This window comes from Vicugna pacos, chromosome X, assembly GCF_048564905.1.
Source record: "Vicugna pacos chromosome X, VicPac4, whole genome shotgun sequence".
NCBI classification, from domain to species: Eukaryota; Metazoa; Chordata; class Mammalia; order Artiodactyla; family Camelidae; genus Vicugna; species Vicugna pacos.
Genome location: NC_133023.1, coordinates 92,468,599 through 92,493,058, shown reverse-complemented (window position 1 = coordinate 92,493,058; position 24,460 = coordinate 92,468,599). Strand labels below are relative to the sequence as shown.

The window sequence follows — 24,460 nt, the reverse complement described above, 5'->3', positions numbered from 1 at the left end:
CTAGCAAGCTGTTCTGAAACAAAGTACTGTGTCCATTATCTCAGTAGAAAATATTTCTTTCTTTTGTTTTACCAACAAGAAAATGTCCAGGAGAAAAGGTGTGCATCCTTAAAATAAACATGTAATCTACTTTTTAAAAAGGAAGCACTTAATAATGAATCTAGTGTGTATGTAATTTTAAACTAAAAATGTTTTTTATTTTTCCTTATGATATGTCTAATCTAGAATTCTTATAGATGAGTCTTAATTAAAAGTCAAAAATCGTTCTTTTATTTTCAAGGAAAAACAGGTATTTCGGGGATGTGTCTTGTTTCTTCCTGTGTCTCAAAGTGAAATCTCCTCCACCCCCACTCCCAGTTCAGCTGCATCACACTGATGGTTGGACAAAAACATTCCAAAAATTAACCTGCTCTCCAAAGATATAATAGACAGAAATCATTTGGTTTTCCCATATTTTTACTCTAAATCCAAAATAAGATCTTGCTTCTATCAAATGAACAAGAATAAACTACTCCTTATGGAAACTGAATGCCTGGGTTTGAACCATGGCTTGATCACCTAGTAGCTACATGAAGCTGTGGATGTTAAATTACTTAAGCTTTCTCCACCTTGGTTTCCCCATCTGTGAAATGGAAATAGTAGTACTCGCCTCAAGAGGAATCCAGCGAGCACTAAGACTTGGTGTGAATAATTTCTGGGGTATTCCTTTTAATGACTCGTTTCTATGCAATACTGTTTTTCAAATTTTTTTTATTGAAGTATAGTTGGTTTACAGTGTTGTGTTAATTTCTGGTGTACAGCACAGTGATTCAGTTATATATATATATATTCCTTTCCATATTCTTTTTCATTATAGGCTATTACAAGATATTGAATATAGTTCCCTGTGCTATATAGAAGACTTTTGTTTTTTATCTATTTTTATATGTAGTAGTGTGTATCTGTAAATCCCAAACTCCCAATTTATCCCTCCACTCCACTTTTCTCCTGGTAACTACGGGTTTGTTTTCTTTGTCTGTTAGTCTGTTTTGTAAATAAGTTCATATTTGTCATTTTTTAAGATCCCACAAATAAGTGATATCATGTGGTATTTTTCTTTCTCTGTCTGACTTACTTCACTTAGAATGACCATCTCCAGGTCCATGCATGTTGCTGCAAATGGCATTATTTCATTCCTTTTTATGGCTGAGTAGTATTCCATTGTATAAATATACCACAGCTTCTTTATCCAATCATCTGTTGTTTATCCAGTCATCTGTTGATGGACATTTAGGTTGCTTCCATGTCTTGGCTGTTGTAAATAGTGCTGCTATGAACATTGGGGTGCATATATCTTTTAAGTTAGAGTTCCCTCCAGATATAGGCCCAGGAGTAGGATTGCTGGATCATTTGGTAAGTCTATTTTTAGTCTTTTGAGGAATCTCCGTACTGTTTTCCATAACAGCTGCACCAAACTACATTCCCACCAACAGTGTAGGAGGGTTCCCCTTTCTCCACAGCCTCTCCAGCATTTGTCATTTTTGGATTTTTGAATGACGGCCATTCTGACTGGTGTGAGGTGATACCTCATTGTAGTTTTGGTTTGCATTTCTCTAATAGTTATATGCAATAGTGTTTTAAGTGTGTGTGTTTGAGTGTTCTTAAGTTATAGTGCTTAGTGTACCATTCATGGGCGAATTAGAGACCTGTGTTGAAATCGGAACACCTAGAGTCTGCTTCTGGCCCTTCATAAACTCTCATAATCATTTCACTTCACTGTGCCTTTGGTTTTTTCTCTATTTAAATAAGCATGGAAAGTTCCGTGATAGCAGGGAGCTTATCAGTCTTCTTCAACAGCTAGAACAGTGCTTGGCACATAGTAGATGCTGGATAAATGTTGGTGCAGCACGATGCAGGGATGTTATGAAAATGGCGGTGCAAGAGGCATGAACGTAATTTTGAGAAGGAATCATAAATACTACACAAAAATGATTGGCTTTCCTTATTTAAGATTACATTTCTCTGCCAGGATCTAAGCGTGAGATTTGGAGCCAGAGGACCTTGCCTTGAGTCGTGGTTCTACCACTTAAGGCTTTGTCACTTCAGATAAGTAATTTAACCTCTTTGAGCTTCACTTCCTTCATCAGTGTATTTGGGTTAACACTCATGCTTTAGAGTATTTTTCAGAGCACCAAAGAGCAATGGAATAAGAGCACTTGTGAACGGCAAATACCATACAAGTACAACTGTACTAAGAAATGGTAACTTATGTTCTACATTAGAGGACTATGAATCATGCAAAGTGACATTGTATTCTTATTACTCAAGTGTAAGGTTGTGAAGATAAAGCTGTATTGTCCCCCAAACAAAGTTGATGTTTAAAACACAGGGGAAAACAGACCCCCTCCCTGGCTATTATGCACAGATGAGCAGAGCTGCACAATAGAGTGCCTCTCCATTGTCACACCAGCTGTCTTTATTTGTTGCACCTAACTTCTCCTGTGCCAGCTCCAAAAATCGTTCCAGTCTGAAGCAGGACACGTGCTGGCTAGAACTGTTTTGAGGAATTGGCCCGGGTCCCATCAGAGGTTACAGGCCAATTTAAAAAAAGAAGAAAATTCCTTCCCCCTGCCTTATATAAAATGCATGGTCAGAGTCCAATTCCTGTTTGCATTTTTCATTTGTAAAAATTTCAAATTCAAATTTATGATTTGTTTCTGTACTTGATAAACTTCTGTAGCAAAAGCTTCCTCCAGACCCTCAAGCACTATTTATGTTCTCAGAAAAAATGTGATTATATATATTTTTTCTTTTTGGTTATTTTTCTTGCAAATGTGTTCAGGCAACCTATATGATTTAGTTAGAGGATTAAATTGGAATACGTCTTCAAATATAAACTTACAAATTCACAGAATGTACACTTTTAGAGTACTTTCCATAATACAAGTATGAAAACTAATTTACTCTTGAAATTCAACTTAGTAACACTATTTAGATAAATTTGTGTCTAAGAAGAATCTAAGAAACAAAGTTTAGGGTAGCCAATTCCATTACATACGAGGCTTTTTTTTTCCTTGGTTGTCATGTCTCTTTAGACTTAAAGCAGTACTAGCTTTATGGGTATATAACTCACATACTATCCAATTCACCTATGTAAAGTGTAAAAGGTAGTGGATATATTTTATTTTAATATATTTTAAAAATAGTGCAACCGATACCATGATCTAATTCCAGAATATTTTCATCACCCCTGACAGAGACCTGTACACATTAAGCAATTACTCTACTTTGTCCCCTTCCCCAGGCCCTGACAACCACTAATTTGCTTCCTGACTCTATGATTTGCCTATTCTGGATATTTATATTTTTTATTGAAGTATAGTTGATTTACAATATTGTATTAGTTTCTGGTGTACAGCATAGTGATTCAGTTATATATATATATGCATACATACATTCTTTTTCATTATAGATTATTACAAGACATTGAATATAGTTCCCTGTGCTATACTGTAGGACCTTGTTGTTCATCTATTTTATATATAGTAGTTTGTATCTGCTAATCCCAAACTCCTAATTTATCCCTCTCCCCCTTTCCCCTTTGGTAACCATAAGTTTGTTTTCTATGTCTGTGAGTCTCTTTCTGTTTTGTAAATGAGTTCATTTGTGTCATCTTTTAGATTCCATATATAGGTGATATCATATGATACTTGTCTTTGACTGACTTCACTTAGTATGGTCTCTCTAGGTCCATCTATGTTGCTACAAATGGCATTATTTCATTCTTTTTTATGGCTGAGTAGTATTCTATTATATATGTATATACACCACAACTTCTTTATATACTGGATCTTTAGTATAAATGGAACCATACAATATGTGGCCATTGTGATTGGCTTCTTCCGCTTAACATGCTTTCAAGGTTCATTCATTGTTGTAGCATGTATCAGTACTTTATTCCTTTTGTGGCTGAATAATATTTCATTATGTAGATATATCACATTTTGAGTATCCACTCATCTGCCAATGGACACTGGGGTGGGTTTTCACCTCTTGGCTATTGTGAATAGTACTGCTATGAGCATGAGTGTACAAATATGCTTTTGAGACTCTGCTTTGAATTCTTTTGAGTATATACATAGGCATGGAAGTGCTGGGTCATATGGTAACTGTTTAACATCTTGAGAAACTGTCAGCCTGTTTGCCACGGCAGCTGCGCTATTTTGCATTCCTACCAGCAATGTATGATGGTTCCAATTTCTCCCATTTTCCTCTCTTTTAATTATAGCTATCCTAATGGGTGTGAAGCGGTATCACGTTGTGGTTTTCATTTGCATTCCCCCCATCTGGCTATTTTTTTAAGTATATTTTAAATATTTTTCCAGAGGTCATTGGCCTGACAACCTTAACCCTCTAGAACGTGGTCCTGCATGGAACATATTGCAAAAGGGTTCTCAAACCAACAACAGTGGTCACAGACCTTCTGCATGAAAGCCCTGAACTTTGCCCCCTGGCCCCTCATAGAGTGAGTAACTAGCTCTTATTCAACATTCATGTTTGGCTCTTCTGTTTCCCAGAAAGGAGCTGGACAGTCCACCATGGCAGATATCGTGACAGGAAGCGAAGTGACAATCAACAATCTGCCACTGAAATAGGACAGCTAGAATACTTCCCAGGACATGCATGTATGACCCCAACCAGAGGCCAAATTATGTTCAGTATTTTTTAAGAAGGCAGAACTACATATAATACATTTTAGAAATATTTCTGTGAAGATTGACTCAGAGAAATACATGTTTGCTCTTGAATGCATACGCTTGCATGAATTTTCTATATACTTAATTTGCCAGTGGTACCTGACAAATGATGTGATACTGCATTTCATCTTGAATTCAGAAAGTACAAACAGAAAACTCAGATTCTGTAAAAAGTATTGAATAAATTGTTTCAATCATCAAACATCAGTGAAATGTTTTCAAGAACTTTAATTCTGCTTTTTTTGAATTAGTTGATTTGTCTGATACTTCTGCTTTAGAAAAATCCCTGTTATTGTGGTATGGGTTCATGGCATAATGGCAGTAAATTAACACTTAATCTAGCTTCGCAGCTGAGTTCCTAGAAATTGTTGGTGGTTGACACTGTTGTAAACTGCAAACCCTCAAGCTGCACGGTATTTAATGTATGATTGTACACTGCTTTCTGTCTCACTTATTGTATAGGCTGAAACATCCTTCTGAGTTGTTCCAATATCCCTTCATAAAGACTAACAACAGAGCATGCTCAGAAAAATATCCAGCATCTTTTCGAAGGATTTCTCTCTTGATCTGAAGCACCTTTTATAGCCTCGCCCCTACCTAATTTGCAGTAGGTCTCCAGCTAGTTATGTCATGACTCTTTTATGTGATCATCAACAACTACATTTCAAATATACGGTTACCTCTTGGAGCAACTTAAATTTTCTTAGCAATTTCTGTTTTCTGGATTTGGAGAGCAGATAATCAAGCCTTCAATCAGCCCATAATAAAGCCAGTTTAATGACAGGTCTTTGGTAGCCTCTGAAACCTGGAGACACACAGGTGGATCATGACTGTGTAAGGGGCTGTCATGTCAGGTTCTGGCAGTGTCTGTGCAGTGGACCTTCAAGTGAATTTCTGTCCCTGACCAATTAAAATGAAACAATCTTCTTTCTTTTTAGTTGGGTTGTTGCCCAAGTCTTGTATTTCAACAGTAAATCGAAGTGGTTGCTTCCTTTTATTTTGCACAGTTCTACACTGAGAGGTGCCCTTTTTAAATGACAATGGCTGACTGTATACTATGCTGAACTGTCAGTATCTAGATGCTTCCTGTTTTCGAGAGGATATGTTACTTCTTTTCTGCATCGAGAGTTTCCAATGGAAGCATTGTGTTATATTAGCTAATTTTATTTTATTTTTTTCTTGCAGGTTTCTGGAAAGTGCCTTTTCTGAAAACTCTGCTGCTTGGATTCCACTTTCCAGCTGTCTCTTTATAAACCCCTCTTCCTACCACCACCACTGCCTCCTCCCCACCCCTCTGCAAAAAAAAAAACAAAACCCTGCTGTGCTTGTAGTTCATTCTCAGAAACTTGTTCATTCTTTTTTTTCTCTGATTCTCAATTTTCATAGTCATTTTCCCTCCTCCCGATTTTGCAGCAAAAAAAAAAAATTACAGTTGTAACATCCTACCAATCTTAAACTTTAAAGCCAAGAAATAGGTAGAAAAACTTTTCTCCCCTTGATCTGAGACCATTTCACAAATTGAAGGGTGGCTGGCAACACAGGCTTTTTGGAGGCATAATTGAAAACATCAACTCGAGAGCACAGAATTCTTTTGAAATTCTGCTAGTTATTTGAAGTAACTTCGGCAGGGTAACAAAATAAAACACTCAATATCTTAACCTTTACGGTTGCCTTCTTAGGACTTGGTCTGCAATTTGATTTTTAGTTATTCCGATCCAATTTTTCTTCTAGGATTGGCTTTTTGTTTGACTAGAGCGAATTTGACTTAAATGAAGACCTAAGTGCTAACAAAGAAGCATTTCACCAAAGCAACCCGTTACTCTTCACATTTAGCTTGAATTTATTTTTAATCTTTCAACCACAGCAGTAAATTGTTCTAGAGAGGGTGCACTTGAGTTTTAACTTTGCTTTCAATATGACGGCTGTCAATGTTGCCCTGGTTCGTGATACCAAGTGGCTGACTTTAGAAGTCTGTAGAGAATTTCAGAGAGGAACCTGTTCTCGGGCTGATGCAGATTGCAAGTTTGCCCATCCGCCAAGAGTTTGCCACGTGGAAAATGGTCGTGTGGTGGCTTGTTTTGATTCTTTAAAGGTGAGTCTCATCTAAATGCACACAATTTTGAATTTAAACTTGTTGATTTCTATACTATATGTTGTGCTTTGAGATTAGTAAAGTTAATAATAGCATGAAAGTGGTCCATTTGGTTTGTTTGTTTTTTAAGGCAGGGTTTAGACTTTGTGTTTGTAGAACTAAGCCAGACTAAAGCTCACCCATCAGAGCCCACTGATCAAGATAAATAGACTTAAAGAAAAAAAATCAAGAATTTTTGTAGGAGTGAGTGTAGCCTTGCTGTACTTTACTTCTGTGGGTATGATTTAGATTTTTAAAACAGAGATCATAAACCTCATATAACTTGGAGAAGCCCTTTCCTGAAATACAGCTTATTATCTATGTTATCAAAGTATACCAATCACAGGATAAAGAAAGTCAGACTGAGAGCATATAAGGTAAAAAATCTCACCATCCAGGAGGAAAATGATGGCATTTAAAGTTTTCTTAGTCAAAGTAAATTTTGAACCTTTAACTTGAACATAGCACTACAATGTGAGGTTCACTTAATTTTCTTCCTGAACAGCTGATAACCAATTTCAGATTTGTGAGCACATTTTACAAGGAAAATTCTATGGCCAAGGTCATCAAACCCGAATATTAGGTACTAGACTATAAACAAAATATGAGGGCAGATGAGATATTATGTCGAGAACATATATGATTGCAGAACAAAAAAATGCACTGATTTTCATGTTTTATTCATGCTTATCGTTAAATTAAGGGTAAACATGTACAGATTAAAGCATAGCAGTGAAAATGGTTATAGGTTCCTAGTTTAATTAATAAGATTTGCTATGATGCATTTGAGATTTCTTTTCAAAATATGTTGAAATGAATTAAGCTTAATAAGAACCTTTTCAATTTCTTGATATTGTGTCCTCATCATGACCAAGTTTACCTCATTAATGTTTTAATTTATGGCTGCATTGACTAATAGAGATGTTTTCCTTCATGTGAACATTTATTCAGAAAACATTTTATCATGATACCCCATTTAAGTAGTTACTTCTGCTTATTTTGTGCATACTAGTTTTCTTTGCAGACCATTTCAGTTCAAGAATGGGAACTAGTTATACAGATAATGGCAATTCCTAACATTGAAAATGTCTGAATTGTTCTTATTTGTAGCAGATATTAAGACTGAAGGACTTGCTCTGTTTTCTTCACTTCATTATCATTCAAGTTTCATCTGCAATTATTTTATGTATTATCTAAATCTTTTGTGTATTATTTAAATCAAAGATTGGGCAGTGCCTTGAATGGAAAAGAGCACTGGACTAGTTGGGGGGAAAAAAAGATGTCTTTTATCCAGTACATATAGAATGTCTGGCTCTGCACTAGGCACTGTACAGATGTTGTTTCAAGAATCCCAGCCCCTGTACTGGGATACTTAGCTACTTAATCTGACAAAGTTTGAGTTACTTCATCTCTAACATGAGTAATTCTTCTCTACCTAACTTCCACAATTATTGTGGAGATTCCAATGAGATAACATAAGTGGAAAACCATGTATGACTATAAAAGTGAATTAAATGAAAAGTTATCTTCTTACTGTTAACTAAGATGCTGTTTTAGGAGTTCTTCAAAACAGGTCTATTTAGAGTTTATTATTTAAAACTATAAATTTATCTTACAAATGGACACGTCCAAATTCAGTTGCCGTAAGTGTGATATTAGTTCTTCAAGCTAAATATCACTGTTTTATGGTTTACTCTTAGATATAGAGTTCCTTGCAGGCTTTGCAAATTCTGTCTTTCCAGGCATCTAGTGGAAAGAGAAGTGTGCTCTTACTAGTCATTTATATACTTCAGATCAATTTTCCCATTTAAAGGCAAAAGAACGCCATAATGGAAACATTTTGAAGAAAAGTAAAGTGGAAAGTGATTGTTAACAAAATGCATACTGCACTGCCACTTTAAAGCTTGGGAAATGTCTAATTCAGAGACTACATAGATAATGGCCAGTGAATATTAATAAGCCACTTAATTATTTAAATACAGTGTCTACTCACTGCATCCAGTGTTTTTAAAATAATTTTTGAAATATGTTAAAATCTTGATGACCAGTCACACAGGATAAAGATGATTTACATCATCTTTACACTCTCAAATTTTAATGAAAATCTTAATATTTTAAACATACAGTGCCTTTCCAACAATTAATTAATTCGCCATTTAGATAGCACGTGCATCACCGTTTCACATCTGTGCAAAAAATTTTGTAGTTCTCATATTATTCCTTATCCATGATATACATGAAAACTTTACCAAGTTGACAATAACTGACCTACGTGGGTTGTACTACTATCATTTCAAAAACACACAAATAACATACTTCAACAGTTATTGCATTTGCTACCCTCTTTGAGTTTGTATGACTGAAACACTTTGGAAATGTATCTATGTACAATTTCTTCTTCCATGAGTGGTTAAATAACTGAAGCAATCACTTGATGAGTTTTGGGCTGCTGCTTTTGTTTTGTTTTTTGGTTTTTGTTTGTTTAAGGATTCCATTAGCACTAGGTACTCCACCAGATGATGCTGGTTCTTTGCCTTCATAATAGGCACAATAGTTAACAATATCCTATACTCACCTCATAATGAGGGAATGTTATGAAAATAAGGAGGGCAAGCTTGATAGCTAATTGTACATTGTGCTGAAGTGCTGTGCCCATCACTCCATGAATGTTGAGTGTTCAGTGATGAAGCTTGCACCATCTTCAGATAGAGATGTAGACAGCATAGCCCGTGGATTAATTTCCAGCTCCATACAAGAGTCTCATGTCATGTTGATTTGCAGCTGTTTTTGACTCAATTGCCTAGTCTACTTGGCACAATTTATTTCAAAATTTCTTTCCAAGGTATTGCTTAACCCATTCTGTGCCAACTTCTTGATATTACAATTTGCCATTGATCTAGGTTGGTATTTTTAGTGAATGTCCCTTGACTTTAACAGAAGATCATCACTAAGAATACCAGCCTAGAATCTGTGATTGTTTTCATAGCCAATATTCTTATCTTCATGGATTCTGCATCAATAGTGTCCCGGAGTCTTGAACTTTCCCCTCCGTACTTGAAGCTATGTGATATCTGCCACTTGTTATCTGGGAAGGATATAAATGCTGTCATTATTTAATTATGGCAGATCAACACCCACCACACCTACCCACCTCACTCACCACGTTGAGTAGTTTTGTAACAAAAATTTCCCAGCAAAAGTCTTAGCAGCAGGCGTAGTGAGGAGACAGCCATGTCAACCCACATACATTCCTAAAAGATAGGAACTTAGTGAGGAAAATAATAATATTTTGGAAAGTGAAACCTGTTGTATTGGTATATGGATGGGCACCTACCCTTGTAGATCAATTTGTCCTGAGTTACCGGTATATTCTCTGCTAGTATCACTAGTCACAGCAGTTTTCACTAATTTAAAACTTGATTACTTTTGACTGAATATTTACCTCATCCCTGTTTGCCAGGGGAAATTTTACCAGGAGCAGAAGACTCCTGGCAACATAATCCCCAGGGTCACTGGATTGTGCAAGAATCAGCTTGATCAGAGAGGTCTGCCCGCACTCTAAAGATGGTTAGACAGCACCTGTCATCCTGAGACTCAAGGGAAATAACATTTTACCCAAGTATCTCTGTCTTCTATTACTGACCTTAAAAACGAAGTATCTCTGACCAGTCAAAGTCAATGCTATTTTGGACATTTCAAAAATCTTGTTTGAAAGAAACATGGAATTAGAATTAGTACCCAATCAAATACATATTGATAGCTCAACCTCACTTTTTAAATTTATTTTGAAATAATTTTAGGCTTACAGAATAGTTGCAAAAATGTTACAAGAGGTTCTTGCATACCCTTCATCCAGCTTCCTGTAATGTCAACAACTTACATACCGTACATAGCACAGTTATCAAGACCAGAAAATTAACTCTAGTTCAATACAATCAAGTAAACTAGAGACTTTGTTTGAAGTTCTCCAGTTTCCCCCCTAATGTCCTTTCTCTGCTTCAGGATCCAATCCGGGATCCCACATTGTATTTACTTATCATGTTTCTTTAGTCTCCTCTAATCTGTGACATTTACTCAGTCTTTCCTTATCTTTCATGACCTTGACACTTTGGATGAGCACTGGTCAGTTATTTTGTAGAATGCCTCGCAATTTTGGTTTGTTGAATGCATTCTCATGATTTGATTGAGGTCATACGGTCAAGAAGACCGTAGAAATGATATGCACCATCTTTGAGGATACTTGGTGCTGATGTATCTTAGCGCCTGTGTTACCCTTAATCACTTAAGATGGTGTCTGCTGGGTTTCTTTTCTGTAAAGTGATCCGTTTTCCCTTTGTGAAAATTGACAAAGATCTTCTTCATTTATTCAACATCTCCTCAACATGCCATTGAGTGTAAGGGTATCCCGATATCCAAGCTGTCAAAATGTGGGAAAGTGTTCATCTTAGAAGTGATGGTAATGCACTTCTCTACTTATGGCCAATCAAGAAAGGTAGCGAGGAGAAAATGGACCAAGAGCATGGCAGAGAAAGTAGCAGCAACAGGCCACCAGAAAGACAGAAAACTAGAGCATGGGAAGCCCAGGAAGTTCTGTGATGTGCCTGTCCTTGTCACCTGCTCCTGGGTGGTGGCCCTTGTGCTGGAGTCAGCGCCCCTGGCTGTCTCTAACTTCTCCTACATCAGAAAACAGATTTTCTACCTTTGTTTTCACATTCAATAACATTTACCCCTGATTTAAAAAGTATTCATCTTTATGAAGGGAAAAGAAAATATAAAAGAAAAAATTTAAATCATACACAAGAAGATAAGAATAAAAATAAAATGTAAAAAATGTAAATAAAGTATAATAAAATATCATCTCCACTATCCAGTACCACTGGTAACATTTCTATGTATTTCTTTTCATACTTTCTTGCTATTATATAATTGTATGTATGCTGCATAAACCTTGCCTTACCTCCTGCCTCGTCATACACCTCCCTCCCTCCCTCGCTCCATCTTGCTGCTCCTCGAAAGCCAACCTCTCCCTGCCTTTATTCTTCCTGTCAGCTTCAGACTTTTCCCAGGGTATCAAAAAAAAAAATCTAGATACTGTCTGACCTCCTCCTATTCATAGACTTCTAAAAATATACCAGTTATCGGGGCTATTTTTTCTGATCAGAAAAATCCAAACATACCCTTTCTAGAAAACTGTAGAAAAATATACAAAGATTTTTACAAAACCAAACCTGTAATTCCATTACCCAGTAAAACTCTTCACATATTGGTGTATCTCCTTTGAAATTTCTTTTAATGACAACTATTTCTTAAAAAAAAAGGTACCATTTGTTCCATGGAATTCCAAAGGCTTTTATAACTTGTGAAGGAATAGCATTTCAGAAATATATTTAATTTAAAAGATACTATTTTTCAAATAATATGCAGGCATCAGAAATTGTTTCTGAGAACAATGGAATAATAAACTCTACCTTCTGTTGACTACTGTATTCCAGAAAATTTCACAAGCCTAATCTATCCCTTACAACAACCCCTATGTAGGCTTTACCATCGGATGGGCCAGGTTTCGTCAGCTGTGTGGTCTTGGATAAGTACCCACCCTCTCTGTTCCTAAGTTCCACCCTCCCTGTGAAAACAAGGATCCTACTAGCACCCACCTCATGAGCTACTGAACATTCAAATGGGATGATCCGAGTGAGGCGCTTTGAACAGGGCCCGGCTCACCATAAGCACTGAGACATGACTTTTTACCAAGTCAGTTCCAGGTCCCCTGAAAATTTAAACATGAAAAATAAAATCAAGCCATGATAGTACTAGAAGAAAATGCAAGGGAACACTTTGATAATCCCGGGGTGAAGAAGACCTAAGCATGCTATCAGAGGCAGAGACAATAAAAGCAAAGGATTATGAGAACTGACCACACAATAAAAATCATTTCTGAATGGCAGAAAACACCCAAAAGTTAGAAGACAAGCAACAATTGAGGGGGGGAATGTAACAAATTTGACAGGCAAAAGGCTCTTTAATACACAACGAGCTTCGTAACTTAAAAAATACAAACACTTAAAGGTGTTTTCCTAGAAAAACAGGCAAAAGATATAAACAGCAAAGCAAGACAGTCTGATGTGGCCAGTTTATCTGTGGGGACATTTTGATAAGCCTGTGGACTCAGCTGCTCTAATGCAGCCGCGGTTCCCCGGCTTCCCCGGCCCACCCCGACACAGAGCCCAGGATGCTCTCCCCGCCTCGCTCCCCTCCCTCTCCCTCGCCTCCAGTCCAGAGGGCTTTCACGTTCTACTGTAGTCCTTTCTGTGTTGTTCAGTTTCTTTTACAGAAGTGTTCATTCTAATCAGCAAAGAAAGAAAGAAACCAAAATCATCTATAAAATTTATAAAAGAAATGTTATGATATTAGATACATTTGCATACTTCAATCCTGAAAGAAAAATTAAGAATTTAGTTGAGCATTTTTCCTCTACAGTCTGGAGCTGAGATGAAAGAATCTTATAGTGTTCCCAGAAACCTTTCTTCTCTATATCTGTCTCTATCTATTTATCTATCTACACATATACATATATATATATGTGTGTATATATATATATATACACATACACATACACACACACACATCTATCTATGTATGTATAGGTGTCTGTATCTAGATCATAGCCATTCATTCATTCACTGATAGGCCCCTATGGAGCACCCATCATGTGCCAGGCACTGTGCTACTAGAGACAGCAGTGAGCTAGAGACAGTCCAGGCCCCCACGGAGCACACAGTCTGGATGGGGGAGGGGCAGGCAAAAAGGAAGACATATTCAGGTTGATGACATATTGTCAGATGTGAAGAAGAATGAAGCAGGAAAAGGACAGAGAATGGCAGCAGTTGCTGCTTCAGATTAAAGGGTCAGGAAGGCCTCCTTCATGAGGTGATACTTGAGAGAAGCGTTAAAGAGGTGAGGGAGTGAGCCGGAGGGATGTCTGAGAACATTCCAGGCAAAGACAGGAGCAACAGCAAAGGCAGGGTGGCTGGAGCAGAGGGATGACGGGGGACAGCAGTTGGAGATGAGGTTGGTAAGGTAGCGGGGGTGGGGGAGATCAGGTAGGGCTGGGTATATTATGATAAAGACTCAGAGAGAGAGAGAGAGTTTCTGTCTGGTGAGTCCTTCTGGCAAGTCACCAAACAAGCTTTTCCACACATTTTTTTCATAAATCATTTACTTGATTTTTTTTAGCTTTTTACTTTTTGTTCCTTTTTAATGAGGGGGCTGTTTTCTTTTAAAATTTAATTTTTGAATAAGTAATATATTTTAATAATTCAAAAAAATTTTAAAAGCTAAATCATCATCAATTGGTGAATAAACAAAATGTGGTTTAAAACATACAATGGAATATTCCTCAGTTTTAAAAAGGAACAAAGTATTAATATATGCTACAATGTGGAGGACCCTTGAAAACATTATGCTAAGTGAAAAAAGCCAGTTGAGTAAGACTACATATTCTATGATTCCATTTATATGAAGTACCCAAAAGCAGCAAATCCGTAGAGACAGATTGTAGGTTAATGGTTGTCAGAGGGTTTGGGGGAGAGGAGAGGATGGCTGAGGGGGTAGTGGGAAGTGACTGCTACTGGCTGCAGGGTTTCTTTTTGAGTCCTTGAAAATTTTCAGGAATTACACATTAGTAGCAACTTTGTGCATATACTAAAAAACACCAGTATGTATAGTTTAAAAGGGTGAACTTTATGGTATATGAATATCTCAAAAGAAAGGTAAAAAATATATATATAAAAGAATATGCAGTGAAGTTTCCCTCTTGTCTCTTTTCTCCAGTTAGCCAGTTGACCTCCCAAGTAATATGTTTAGTTTTCTCTCTCTCGTAAATATTTTATGTATATACAAGTAAATATATACATGCTTGTTCTCCCTTTTTTTGTAGCTACAAATAGTAGCATACTGTTCTCCCTCCCTTTTTTTGTTGCTAAAAATATTAAAAGTAAATGGATGGGAAAAGATATACCATGCTTATATTAATCAAAAGAAACCCAGAGGTGCTATATTTATGTAAAAGATAACCAGAATTATACGCAAATACTGAGCTCCAGTTACTAAATCCCTTATTCACAGGCAGATCTAAGTACTTTATATGGATACTTGGGTTGAACAAATAAGTGAATAGAGGATAGATATAAAGATAGCCAGGTTTCTTATCATTAGAGAAAAGAGTTAAAAATAAGGAAAGGGTGAAGGCTCCATGAATTCTGTCATACGGATCAGAGTGGAAGTATCAGTACGAACTCATCTTTATTTTACTATGTATACATACAGGCTCAGAAATAGACATAGAGGTGTGTGCACGTGGGTTGGTATGCCTGCTTACATTTCCTAGCTCTGTCTTAGGAGGACCTAGAAGCAATGATGCTCCAATGGTAATAAGCGCACCTAGCACTCAGATCTTGGTTTCTGATACCATTCTCCAGTAAAAGGGACCAGGCATCCTCAGAGTAATGGCTGATGCTGGATTGAGGCAGGAAAAATGTAAGATGAGCCTGTCATATCTTGTGGTGCCAGAAAGTAAGGAAATGCTTGAAAAAGAGTGGAGCATGACAAGAGGATATGGGAGCCAACCAGGAACTCCTGATGGCCAAAGTGTCAAGGTCATGAAAGATGAGAGACTGTGGAGCAGTTTGGAGGACACTAAAGAAACATGACAAGCAAATACAATGTGGGATCCTGGATTGGATCCTAGAACACAGAAAGGACATTAGGGGGAGAATTGGTGAACTTCAAATAAAGTCTCTAGTTTACTTAATAGTATTGTACTAGAGTTAATTTTCTGGTTTTGATAACTGTGCTATGTATGGTATGTAAATTGTTGACATTACAGGAATCTGAGTTAAGGGTATCCAGGGGCTCGGTACTATTTTCGCAATTTTTCTGTAAGTCTAAAATTATCTCAAAATAAAATGTTTTAAAAAGAACTTTTCTTAAAAAAAAACAACTTTTCTAGTCTTGTACATGCGCCTCCTGTCTTTTGATACTCCAGATGCCATGGAGTGTTTCTTTTAATTTGTCTTTCTTCTTCTTTCTTGTTTTTAAACTTGTGTGTGATAGTGAGAAAATTCTGAAATCCATCCAGTGGCTGATCCTAGGACTGACCTCAACCAGCTGGATGAGTCAGATAATTTAAATAGTTGAGAAAGCATTCATACCCCAAACAGCACTTCACAAACCTAGCAAATCAAAAGTTTTGCATGTAGAAGAAAGAACGTTCAATTCAAATTGTTACCATTTACAGAGGAGGAACCTGGAGCACCAGTGAGGGAGAGTCACTTGGCCAAGGTCACGTAAGCGGTTATCAAAAGAACCTGAGGATTCCAGTGTTCTTCCAATCACTTGTCTTTTTTCCTGTGGAGAAGGAGATGGTGAAAACATCAAATGGGCTTATTGGTTTTTGTTTCTTTCTCTCTCTTTTTTTTTTGACATTTGCAGTATTCATTTGCTTCTAAGAGGAGAGACATACTGCTCAATAATATGGAATGCTTCACGAATTTGCATGTCATCCTTGAGCAGGAGCCATGCTAATCTTCTCTGTATCTTTCCAGTTTTAGAATATGTGCTGCCAAAGCAAGCACTGGGCTATTGTTTTGCTAAACCAAAAGCATCCAGCCCTTATCATGGTCAGACTGTCCAACGTGACGTTGGGCTGAAGTTTTGTGGATCTCCTTCACTTTTTATACCTAAAAGGGGAGGGAGGAGAAAGCCAACTTTCCCTTTTCTAATCCACCTCTTTCATTTATTGTTTCGTGATTTGTGTTTAGATTAGGGCTACATAAAGCTTCCTATTTAGTTCTTTAACAGTCATTTGGGCTATTTATTTTGCAAAGAAGGAGGAAGAGAGGCAGGGTGTTTTTACTTTTAGATAAAGTTATCTAACTTAGTGATACTAAGCTTTGCTTAATCACTGAGAGTCAGAACGGTGAGCTGTCTCTACTCCCTCATCCATCCTTCTCCCCAAACCCTGCACTGCTGAGTTAGCAAGCCAGGACTGGGGATTGTAACTGGCGTGGATCATGTATATCTTCACTGCCTGAGCTCTTTGATGTCTGCTTCTGTTCTATATATGTACTCATTAGGACAGTGCCCCAGCCAGCTGGGGAGGTGCCTGTCACAGACCAGCTGAAAATATTGCAGTAGCAGTTCACCCTTGTTATGGGTCAAATATAGTTTAGTAAAATAACTTGGAATCTAACCCAACTCATTTAAAATGTTTTGTGGAAGCATAGCTCAAAATCATTTTTCTCTCCCCGTTGCAGCCAAGGTTGCAACTGGCCACCTGGTAAGAGAGGACTTGTGATATGGCCAGGGGGGTACTCCTCAACCACAATTTGATACCATTAAGACGGACCCCTTGTCACAGGAACCCCGTTTAGCATGAGAAATCTGAAAATTTGAAGTTTGAGAATGATCTGCTGTATGTCAACTCTTGTGTAGAAGAAACTCTTCCATGTTACAGAAATATATGCCTGATCTTATTTGATCAAGAATTTTCTCATGACACATAGCTGTATATAGTCATTAAAGATGTTGTCTTTTTCTCTGCTTCAAGTTTTTGTGAAATGTGGATACAAGGTACTTCCGTGCATCTGGAAATAGCAATTAGTTCTTCTAGGAGCATGACTTTATTCATAGAACATCATTTCTTCACTGCTGTTTTCGCCCTTACAGATTAGTTTTCTGCTTGTTGCGTCCCCAAGGTTGCTTTGTTTTCTTCTGTCTCAACTGCCGCTTGATTGTTGACCTAAAGGGTTATATATTCCAGAGGAATTTTAGCCATCTGTTCTTTCCTCATTATCTCTAAATAATCTTTTCATTTTTTCCCCCTGTATTTCCTCCACTGTGTAATCAGTCTTTGGTTTCTTAAAATTTATGGGTTTTATTGCTCTTGTCTAATCCAAATTTGCAATCCTGCTTAGGTTCTCAATGTTTCTCTCTGTGCTTTCAGTTCTCACCACAGGGTCAAGTTTTACTGCTCGATATAATTAGAAGTTTAACTCACGTTTTTTTTTCCCTTTCTTGTTATTGTTTTCTTAAAAGTCAGTAAATGATTCCATCTGTTCTACAACCTTTTATTTTGGAAATAATCTCCACTATTTGGACTTAACCAAGTTGTCTAGAGTTAGAGTAAATTATTTTTTCAGTATTATTTGTGGTGAGTTTGTATAATATTGCTTAGTGTCATGTCTGATCTGTTATTTAGTGAAGTAGATATGGCAGTAGGACCTGTCAAGTTTTTGCAGCTAGAATTTGGTCACAGGCATTTAAATGTATGCTTTAAATTGGATGTTTTTCTATTGTAAGTGGACATATATTTTTCCGGTTGTTGAAGCTCAAATTTTTATTTACCCACTGAGAATTGGGAGAAAAGAGAGTAGCCTTTTGTTCCTGCCCATGTTCTTCTTGGTAGACCATGGACAGAGAAGGCAGTTTCCACACTGTGAAAACCAGCAGCTTGAAAATGTAGAATCCACAGTGATATAACTGTGTTAAGTCTGACAAATTCTCTAAACTAAGGCATAACCTATGTGTCAGCCGTGATTTGCCAGCTGACTAGATGGTACTGACATTCTAATTTCTGTCTTTAGCATGCAGAAATGCAAGCAGAAAACCTTTTTCTCTGTGACTTTAAACTCTTTACCCATCTTTCATATGGGTGAAGGTACACTGTCTCAATCATCTCTTACTCCATTCCAAATACATTCTGGAGACTGTATTTTTAAGATGACATTGTTTTAAGATCACGTTGTCATATTGCCTTACAATTTTTGTTCATCCTCTTTATGAAAGATAGTAACACTGAAGTAACTGTTTGAGAAAACTGAGTATGTTCCAGAACTCTGTGTTGTTTAAAACACTTGCTAAATACCTATTTGAGAAGTTGGTTTTCTGTTGTTAATGTTTATGCTTATTACATGTGCTATTAAACAAACTTAACTTTTTTTCCAGCTTTTGTGAAAACATAATCTCTAGGGTTTGTTTTTTCAATTTTCTGGTTATTTTGCTTTTTCTATTAGCCAGGAAAGCATTCTTAACTTGCAAGTAACTGAAAATTTAAAAAAAAAACTTGTCCATTTTTATTCTGTTAGTACCACACTAGAGGAAGGATTTTTTCCAGCTTTATTGAGATCTGATTGACATATAATGTTGTGTAAGTTTAAGCTGTACAACGTGATGATTTGATACAAGTATATACTGTGAAATGATTACTACAAGAAGGTTAGTTAACACCTCTATCACTTCACGTGATTACTTGTTTTGTAATTTACTCTCTTAGCAACTATCAAATATGTAATACAGTATTGTTCACTATAGTTACCATGCTTTGTATTAGATTTCCAGAACATATTCACCTTATAACTGGCAGTTTGTACCCTTTGACCAACATCTCCCCATTTCCCCCACCCTCTAGTCCCTGGTGACCTCCACTCTACGTTTCTTTGAGTTCGGCTTTTTTACATTCCTCATATAAATGAAATTATACAGTATTTGTCTTTCTATGTTTTGCTTATTGCACTTAGCATAATCCCCTCAAGGTACAACCAGTGTTGCCAAAAAGGGCAGGATTTCCTTCTTTCTTGTGGCTGAATAATATTCCATGGTATGTATTTTGGAATATTGTCTTATTTTTCAAAGAAGCCTTAGAAGTAGCCTTTTTTTTAATTGAAGTATGGTTGATTTACAATGTTGTATTAGTTTGTGGTATACAGCAAAGTGATTCAGTTATATATATATATATATATATGTATATATATATATATATATAATGGAATGGAAATACATATATTCATATTCTTTTTCAGATTCTTCTCCATTATAGGTTATTACAAGATATTGAATATAGTTCCCTGTGCTATACAGTAGGACCTTGTTGTTTATTTATTTGGTGTAGTGTGTATCTGCTAATCCCACACTCCTTATTTTTTTTAACATTTTTTATTGATTTATAATCATTTTACAATGTTGTGTCAAATTCCAGTGTTCAGCAAAATTTTTCAGTCATTCATGGACATATACACACTCATTGTCACATTTTCTTCTCTCTGAGTTATCATAACATTTTGTGTATATTTCCCTGTGCTATACAGTGTAATCTTGTTTATCTATTCTACAATTTTGAAATCCCAATCTATCCCTTCCCACTCTCCACCCCTCTGGCAACCACAAGTCTGTATTCTCTGTCTGTGAGTCTATTTCTGTCCTGTATTTACGCTTTGTTTTTGTTTGTTTGTTTGTTTTTGTTTTTGTTTTTTAGATTCCACATATGAGCGATCTCATATGGTATTTTTCTTTCTCTTTCTGGCTTACTTCACTTAGAATGACAGTCTCCAGGAGCATCCATGTTGCTGCAAATGGCATTATGTTGTCGGTTTTTATGGCTGAGTAGTATTCCATTGTATAAATATACCACTTCTTCTTTATCCAGTCACCTGTTGATGGACATTTAGGCTGTTTCCATGTTTTGGCTTTTGTAAATAGTGCTGCTATGAACATTGGGGTGCAGGTGTCATCCTGAAGTAGATTTCCTTCTGGATACAAGCCCAGGAGTGGGATTCCTGGGTCATATGGTAAGTCTATTCCTAGTCTTTTGAGGAATCTCCACACTGTTTTCCATAGTGGCTGCACCAAACTGCATTCCCACCAGCAGTGTAGGAGGGTTCCCCTTTCTCCACAGCCTCTCCAACATTTGTCATTTGTGGATTTTTGAATGACGGCCATTCTGACTGGTGTGAGGTGATACCTCATTGTAGTTTTGATTTGCATTTCTCTGATAATTAGTGATATTGAGTATTTTTTCATGTGCTTTTTGATCATTTGTATGTCTTCCTTGGAGAATTGCTTGTTTAGGTCTCCTGCCCATTTTTGGATTGGGTTGTTAATTTTTTTCTTATTGAGTCCCACACTCCTTATTTATCCCTTCCCCCTTCCCCATTTGGTAACTGTAAGTTTATTTTCTATCCCACTTTGGTTAACTGTAAGTTTGTTTTCTATCTCTGTGAGTCTGTGTCTGTTTTGTAAATAAGTTCATATTTGTCATTTTTTAAGATTTCACATATAAATGATACCATATGATGTTTGTCTTTCTCTGACTTACTTCACTTAGTATGGGAATCTCCAGTTCCATCCATGTTGCCACAAATGGCATTATTTCATTCTTTTTGTGGCTGAGTAATATTCCATTGAGTAGTATTCCACATCTTCTTTATCCAGTCATCTGTTGGTGGACATTTAGGTTGTTTCCATGTCTTGGTTATTGTAAATACTGCTGCTGTGAATATTGGGGTGCATGTATCTTTTCAAATTAGAGTTTTGTCCAGATATATGCCCAGGAGTGGGATTGCTGGATCATATGGTAACTCTATTTTTAGTTTTTTAAGGAATGTCCATACTGATCCCCATAGTGGCTGTACCAATTTACATTCCTACCAACAGTGTAGGAGGGTTCCCTTTTTTTCTTCACACCCTCTCCAGCATTTATTATTTGTAGACTTTTTGATGATAACCATTCTGACAGGTATGAGGTGATATCTCATTGTAGTTTTGATTTGCAGTTCCCTAATAATTGGTGTTATTGAGCATCTTTCTATGTGCCTGTTGTATGTCTGTATGTCTTCTTCGGAGAAATGTCTATTGAAGTCTGCCTTAGAGGTAGTCTTGATAAATGCCTCTTTCTTGGGTGAACTACAGATATAACCATGGAAATATCTGAAATGAAGCATGGTGTCAGCAAGTGGCATAAATATAGAAAATGCTGCCTTGTAATTACCACTCTAACAAGGGCTCCTTGTGTGGCCTTGAGCAAGTCATGGGAATCTTACTACCTCTATTTCTCTTCATACAAGAGCAAGCAGCAGCCCTCAATTTGTAGGACTATTGGTTGTGGTTTGCTACAAGGGTTTTATAAATGTCAGGGGTCATTTAATGCTGTAAGTCCTGTTAAATCCATTAAGGGTTCTACATACATTCAATTCCCCAAAGAAATGATTCATTCAACAAACATTTATTGAAACCTATTACTTGTTAGGCACAGGGCTCAGGACTGCAGAGAATATAAGGTTATGGAAGATGTGGTCCCTGCCTGACCTCTTAGTATGAAGCTGCTTGTGTTATGTGCCATAAGCCAGGTACAAACTAACCACTGAAATAGTCCATGGGGAGAGGCAGGGGCTGGGATTACATCCAGCTGTGGTGGTTAAAGATGCAGTCACGGGAGAGGTACTGTTTGAGATATTCTTGGAGAGAGGGAAAGGAAGATATTCGAGGCAGAAAGGATAAGCTAAGCAAAGACGAGAGGAAAAACTGTAGTGTGCATTTAAGGAGTTGAGGGTTAAGTCAGCCTGGATGAAGCATAGAGCTTGGGTTAAAAGTAAGTGAGGAGTTTGAATTTGGTTTTATAGCTAGAGGAATCAGTCAGTTTTTAAGTAGAGAAATGAGAGCATCAGCCTATGCAGGATGAATAGGTAGAACAAAGGAGACTGGCAAGAAGGGGGGTCTCTTGGGAAGCTGCTGAAGTATTGAAGGTATGAAATATAAGAATGTGAATTAGGTGGTGGCAGTAAGAAGGAAAAGCCAGTGATAGAGTTGATCCTGCTCAAGTCAACATGGTTAAGTACGAGGTGGGTGACATTCTACTTTAGCCTACGGCTACCGTGTTCACCTTAATGTCATTAAAAATTTTTTTGTTGTTGGGGAAATAGTTGGGTTTTTATTTATTTATTTAATGGACCTCATGCATGCTAAGCACATACTCTACCACTGAACTATATGCTCCCCCCGCCACTGAATTTTAAGTAAAGCTCTGCCGTATTTTTTTTTGGTTTCATGAATCTAATATACTGTCTTGTTTACCACTGTACCTTTAGTGCCTAGCACATATAGTACAAATTAGGAGCTTGAAAGAAGTTTATTGAATGAAATATGAGCTTGTTGAATAACTCTGAGAGAGGGTGAACAAATACGGGCTCACCTACAAGGTGCCCAGCCGTCTCTCCACCTGCATCTGTACTTCTGCCCCCAGTTAAGTGTTTACCTCAAAGTGGATAACCATTGTACACACCCATGTGCCGACTTTCCTCACTCACCCACATTTTAACCTAGATTTGATGGCCCACGGACTGCTGATTTTTGTGAATTTAATTCTGTCTCTTAGCATTATAGAAATGTTCTTTGGCCAGGCACCTTGAACACTCTTCAAATGAAGCATTTTGAGTGTTTTTACCCTATATATGGATTTTTAAAAAAAATTTTTCAAGTGGCCACTGTTAAATATTATTTTAAAGTAATTAGTGAGGTGCCTCGTTAGCGCAGTAGGTAGCGCATCAGTCTCATAAAGTAATTAGTGTGATAATCTAGTAATATTCAAGCATCAATTTTTGACCTTAAAATGTTTGAAATTGAATTTTACAGCAGATGGCTAGCTTGCAAATAATAGTATTCTTGGAAGCATGATTAGTGCTCACAAGGTCATTCTGAGTCAAATACAAGGTCATAATCTTCAAGAAAGGGTTTTGTGTAAAAAGTGACTGCCTTGTCCAATAAAAATACATATTTCAAATTTAGTCTTGATTTCTATTTCTCTGATAATTATTGATACTGAGCATTTTTTCATTTGCCTATTGATCATTTTATTTCTTCCTAGGAGAATTGCTTGTTTAGGTCTTCTGCCCATTTTTGGATTGGGTTGTTTGTTTTTTTCTTGTTAAGTCATATGAGCTGCTTATATATTCTGGAGATCAAGCCCTCGTCGGTTTCATCGTTTGCAAAAAAATTTTCCCATTCCATAGGTTGTCGTTTTGTTTTACTTATGGTTTCCTTTGCTGTGCAGAAGCTTGTAAGTTTAATTAGGCCCTTTTGTTTATTCTTGCTTTTATTTCTATTGCTTGGGTAGACTGTTCTAGGAGAACATTTTTGAGATGTATGTGAGATAATGTTTTGCCTATATTTTCTTCTAGGAGGTTTATTGTATCTTGTCTTATGTTTAAGTCTTTGATCCATTTTGAGTTGCTTTTTGTGTATGCTGTAAGGGAGTGTTCTAGCTTCAGTGATTTACATGCTGCTGTCCAGTTTTCCCAACACCATTTGCTGAAGAGACTGTCTTTATTCCATTGTATATTCTTGCCTCCTTTGTCGAAGATTAATTGACTGTAGGTCCGTGAGTTTATTTCTGGGCTCTCTATTCTGTTCCATTGATCCATATGTCTGTTTTTGTACCAATGCCATGCTGTTTTGATTAGTGTAGCTCTGTAGTATTGTCTGAAGTCTGGGAGAGTTATTCCTCCAGCCTCTTTCTTTTTCTACAGTAATGCTTTGGCAATTCTAGGTCTTTTGTGGTTCCATATAAATTTTATTATGATTTGTTCAAGTTCTGTGAGATATGTCCTGGGTAATTGGATAGGGATTGCATTAAATCTGTAGATTGCCTTGGGCAGTATGACCATTTTAACAATATTGATTCTTCTAATCCAGGAGCATGGGATATCTTTCCATTTTTTTAAGTCTTCTTTAATTTCCTTCATCAATGGTTTATAGTTTTCTATGT

The 24,460-nt window shown here is 36.9% G+C and overlaps 1 protein-coding gene and 1 non-coding gene across 3 annotated transcripts in view; one reads left to right on the top strand and one right to left on the bottom strand.

The window, feature by feature from the left end:
* The window catches only part of MBNL3 (muscleblind like splicing regulator 3), a 117,897-nt gene that overhangs the window by 41,570 nt on the left and 51,867 nt on the right, over positions 1 to 24,460 (top strand). For both annotated transcript variants that reach the window (XM_015249289.3, XM_015249290.3), the window contains exon 2: positions 5,922 to 6,828. In XM_015249289.3, the coding sequence (XP_015104775.1) occupies positions 6,652 to 6,828 (177 nt within the window). In that variant the 5' untranslated portion in view covers positions 5,922 to 6,651. The remainder of the gene's footprint in view (positions 1 to 5,921; positions 6,829 to 24,460) is intronic.
* LOC116277302 (U6 spliceosomal RNA) lies at positions 16,393 to 16,499 on the bottom strand. The gene has a single exon (XR_004186779.1). It is a non-coding gene; the product is annotated as a U6 spliceosomal RNA (small nuclear RNA).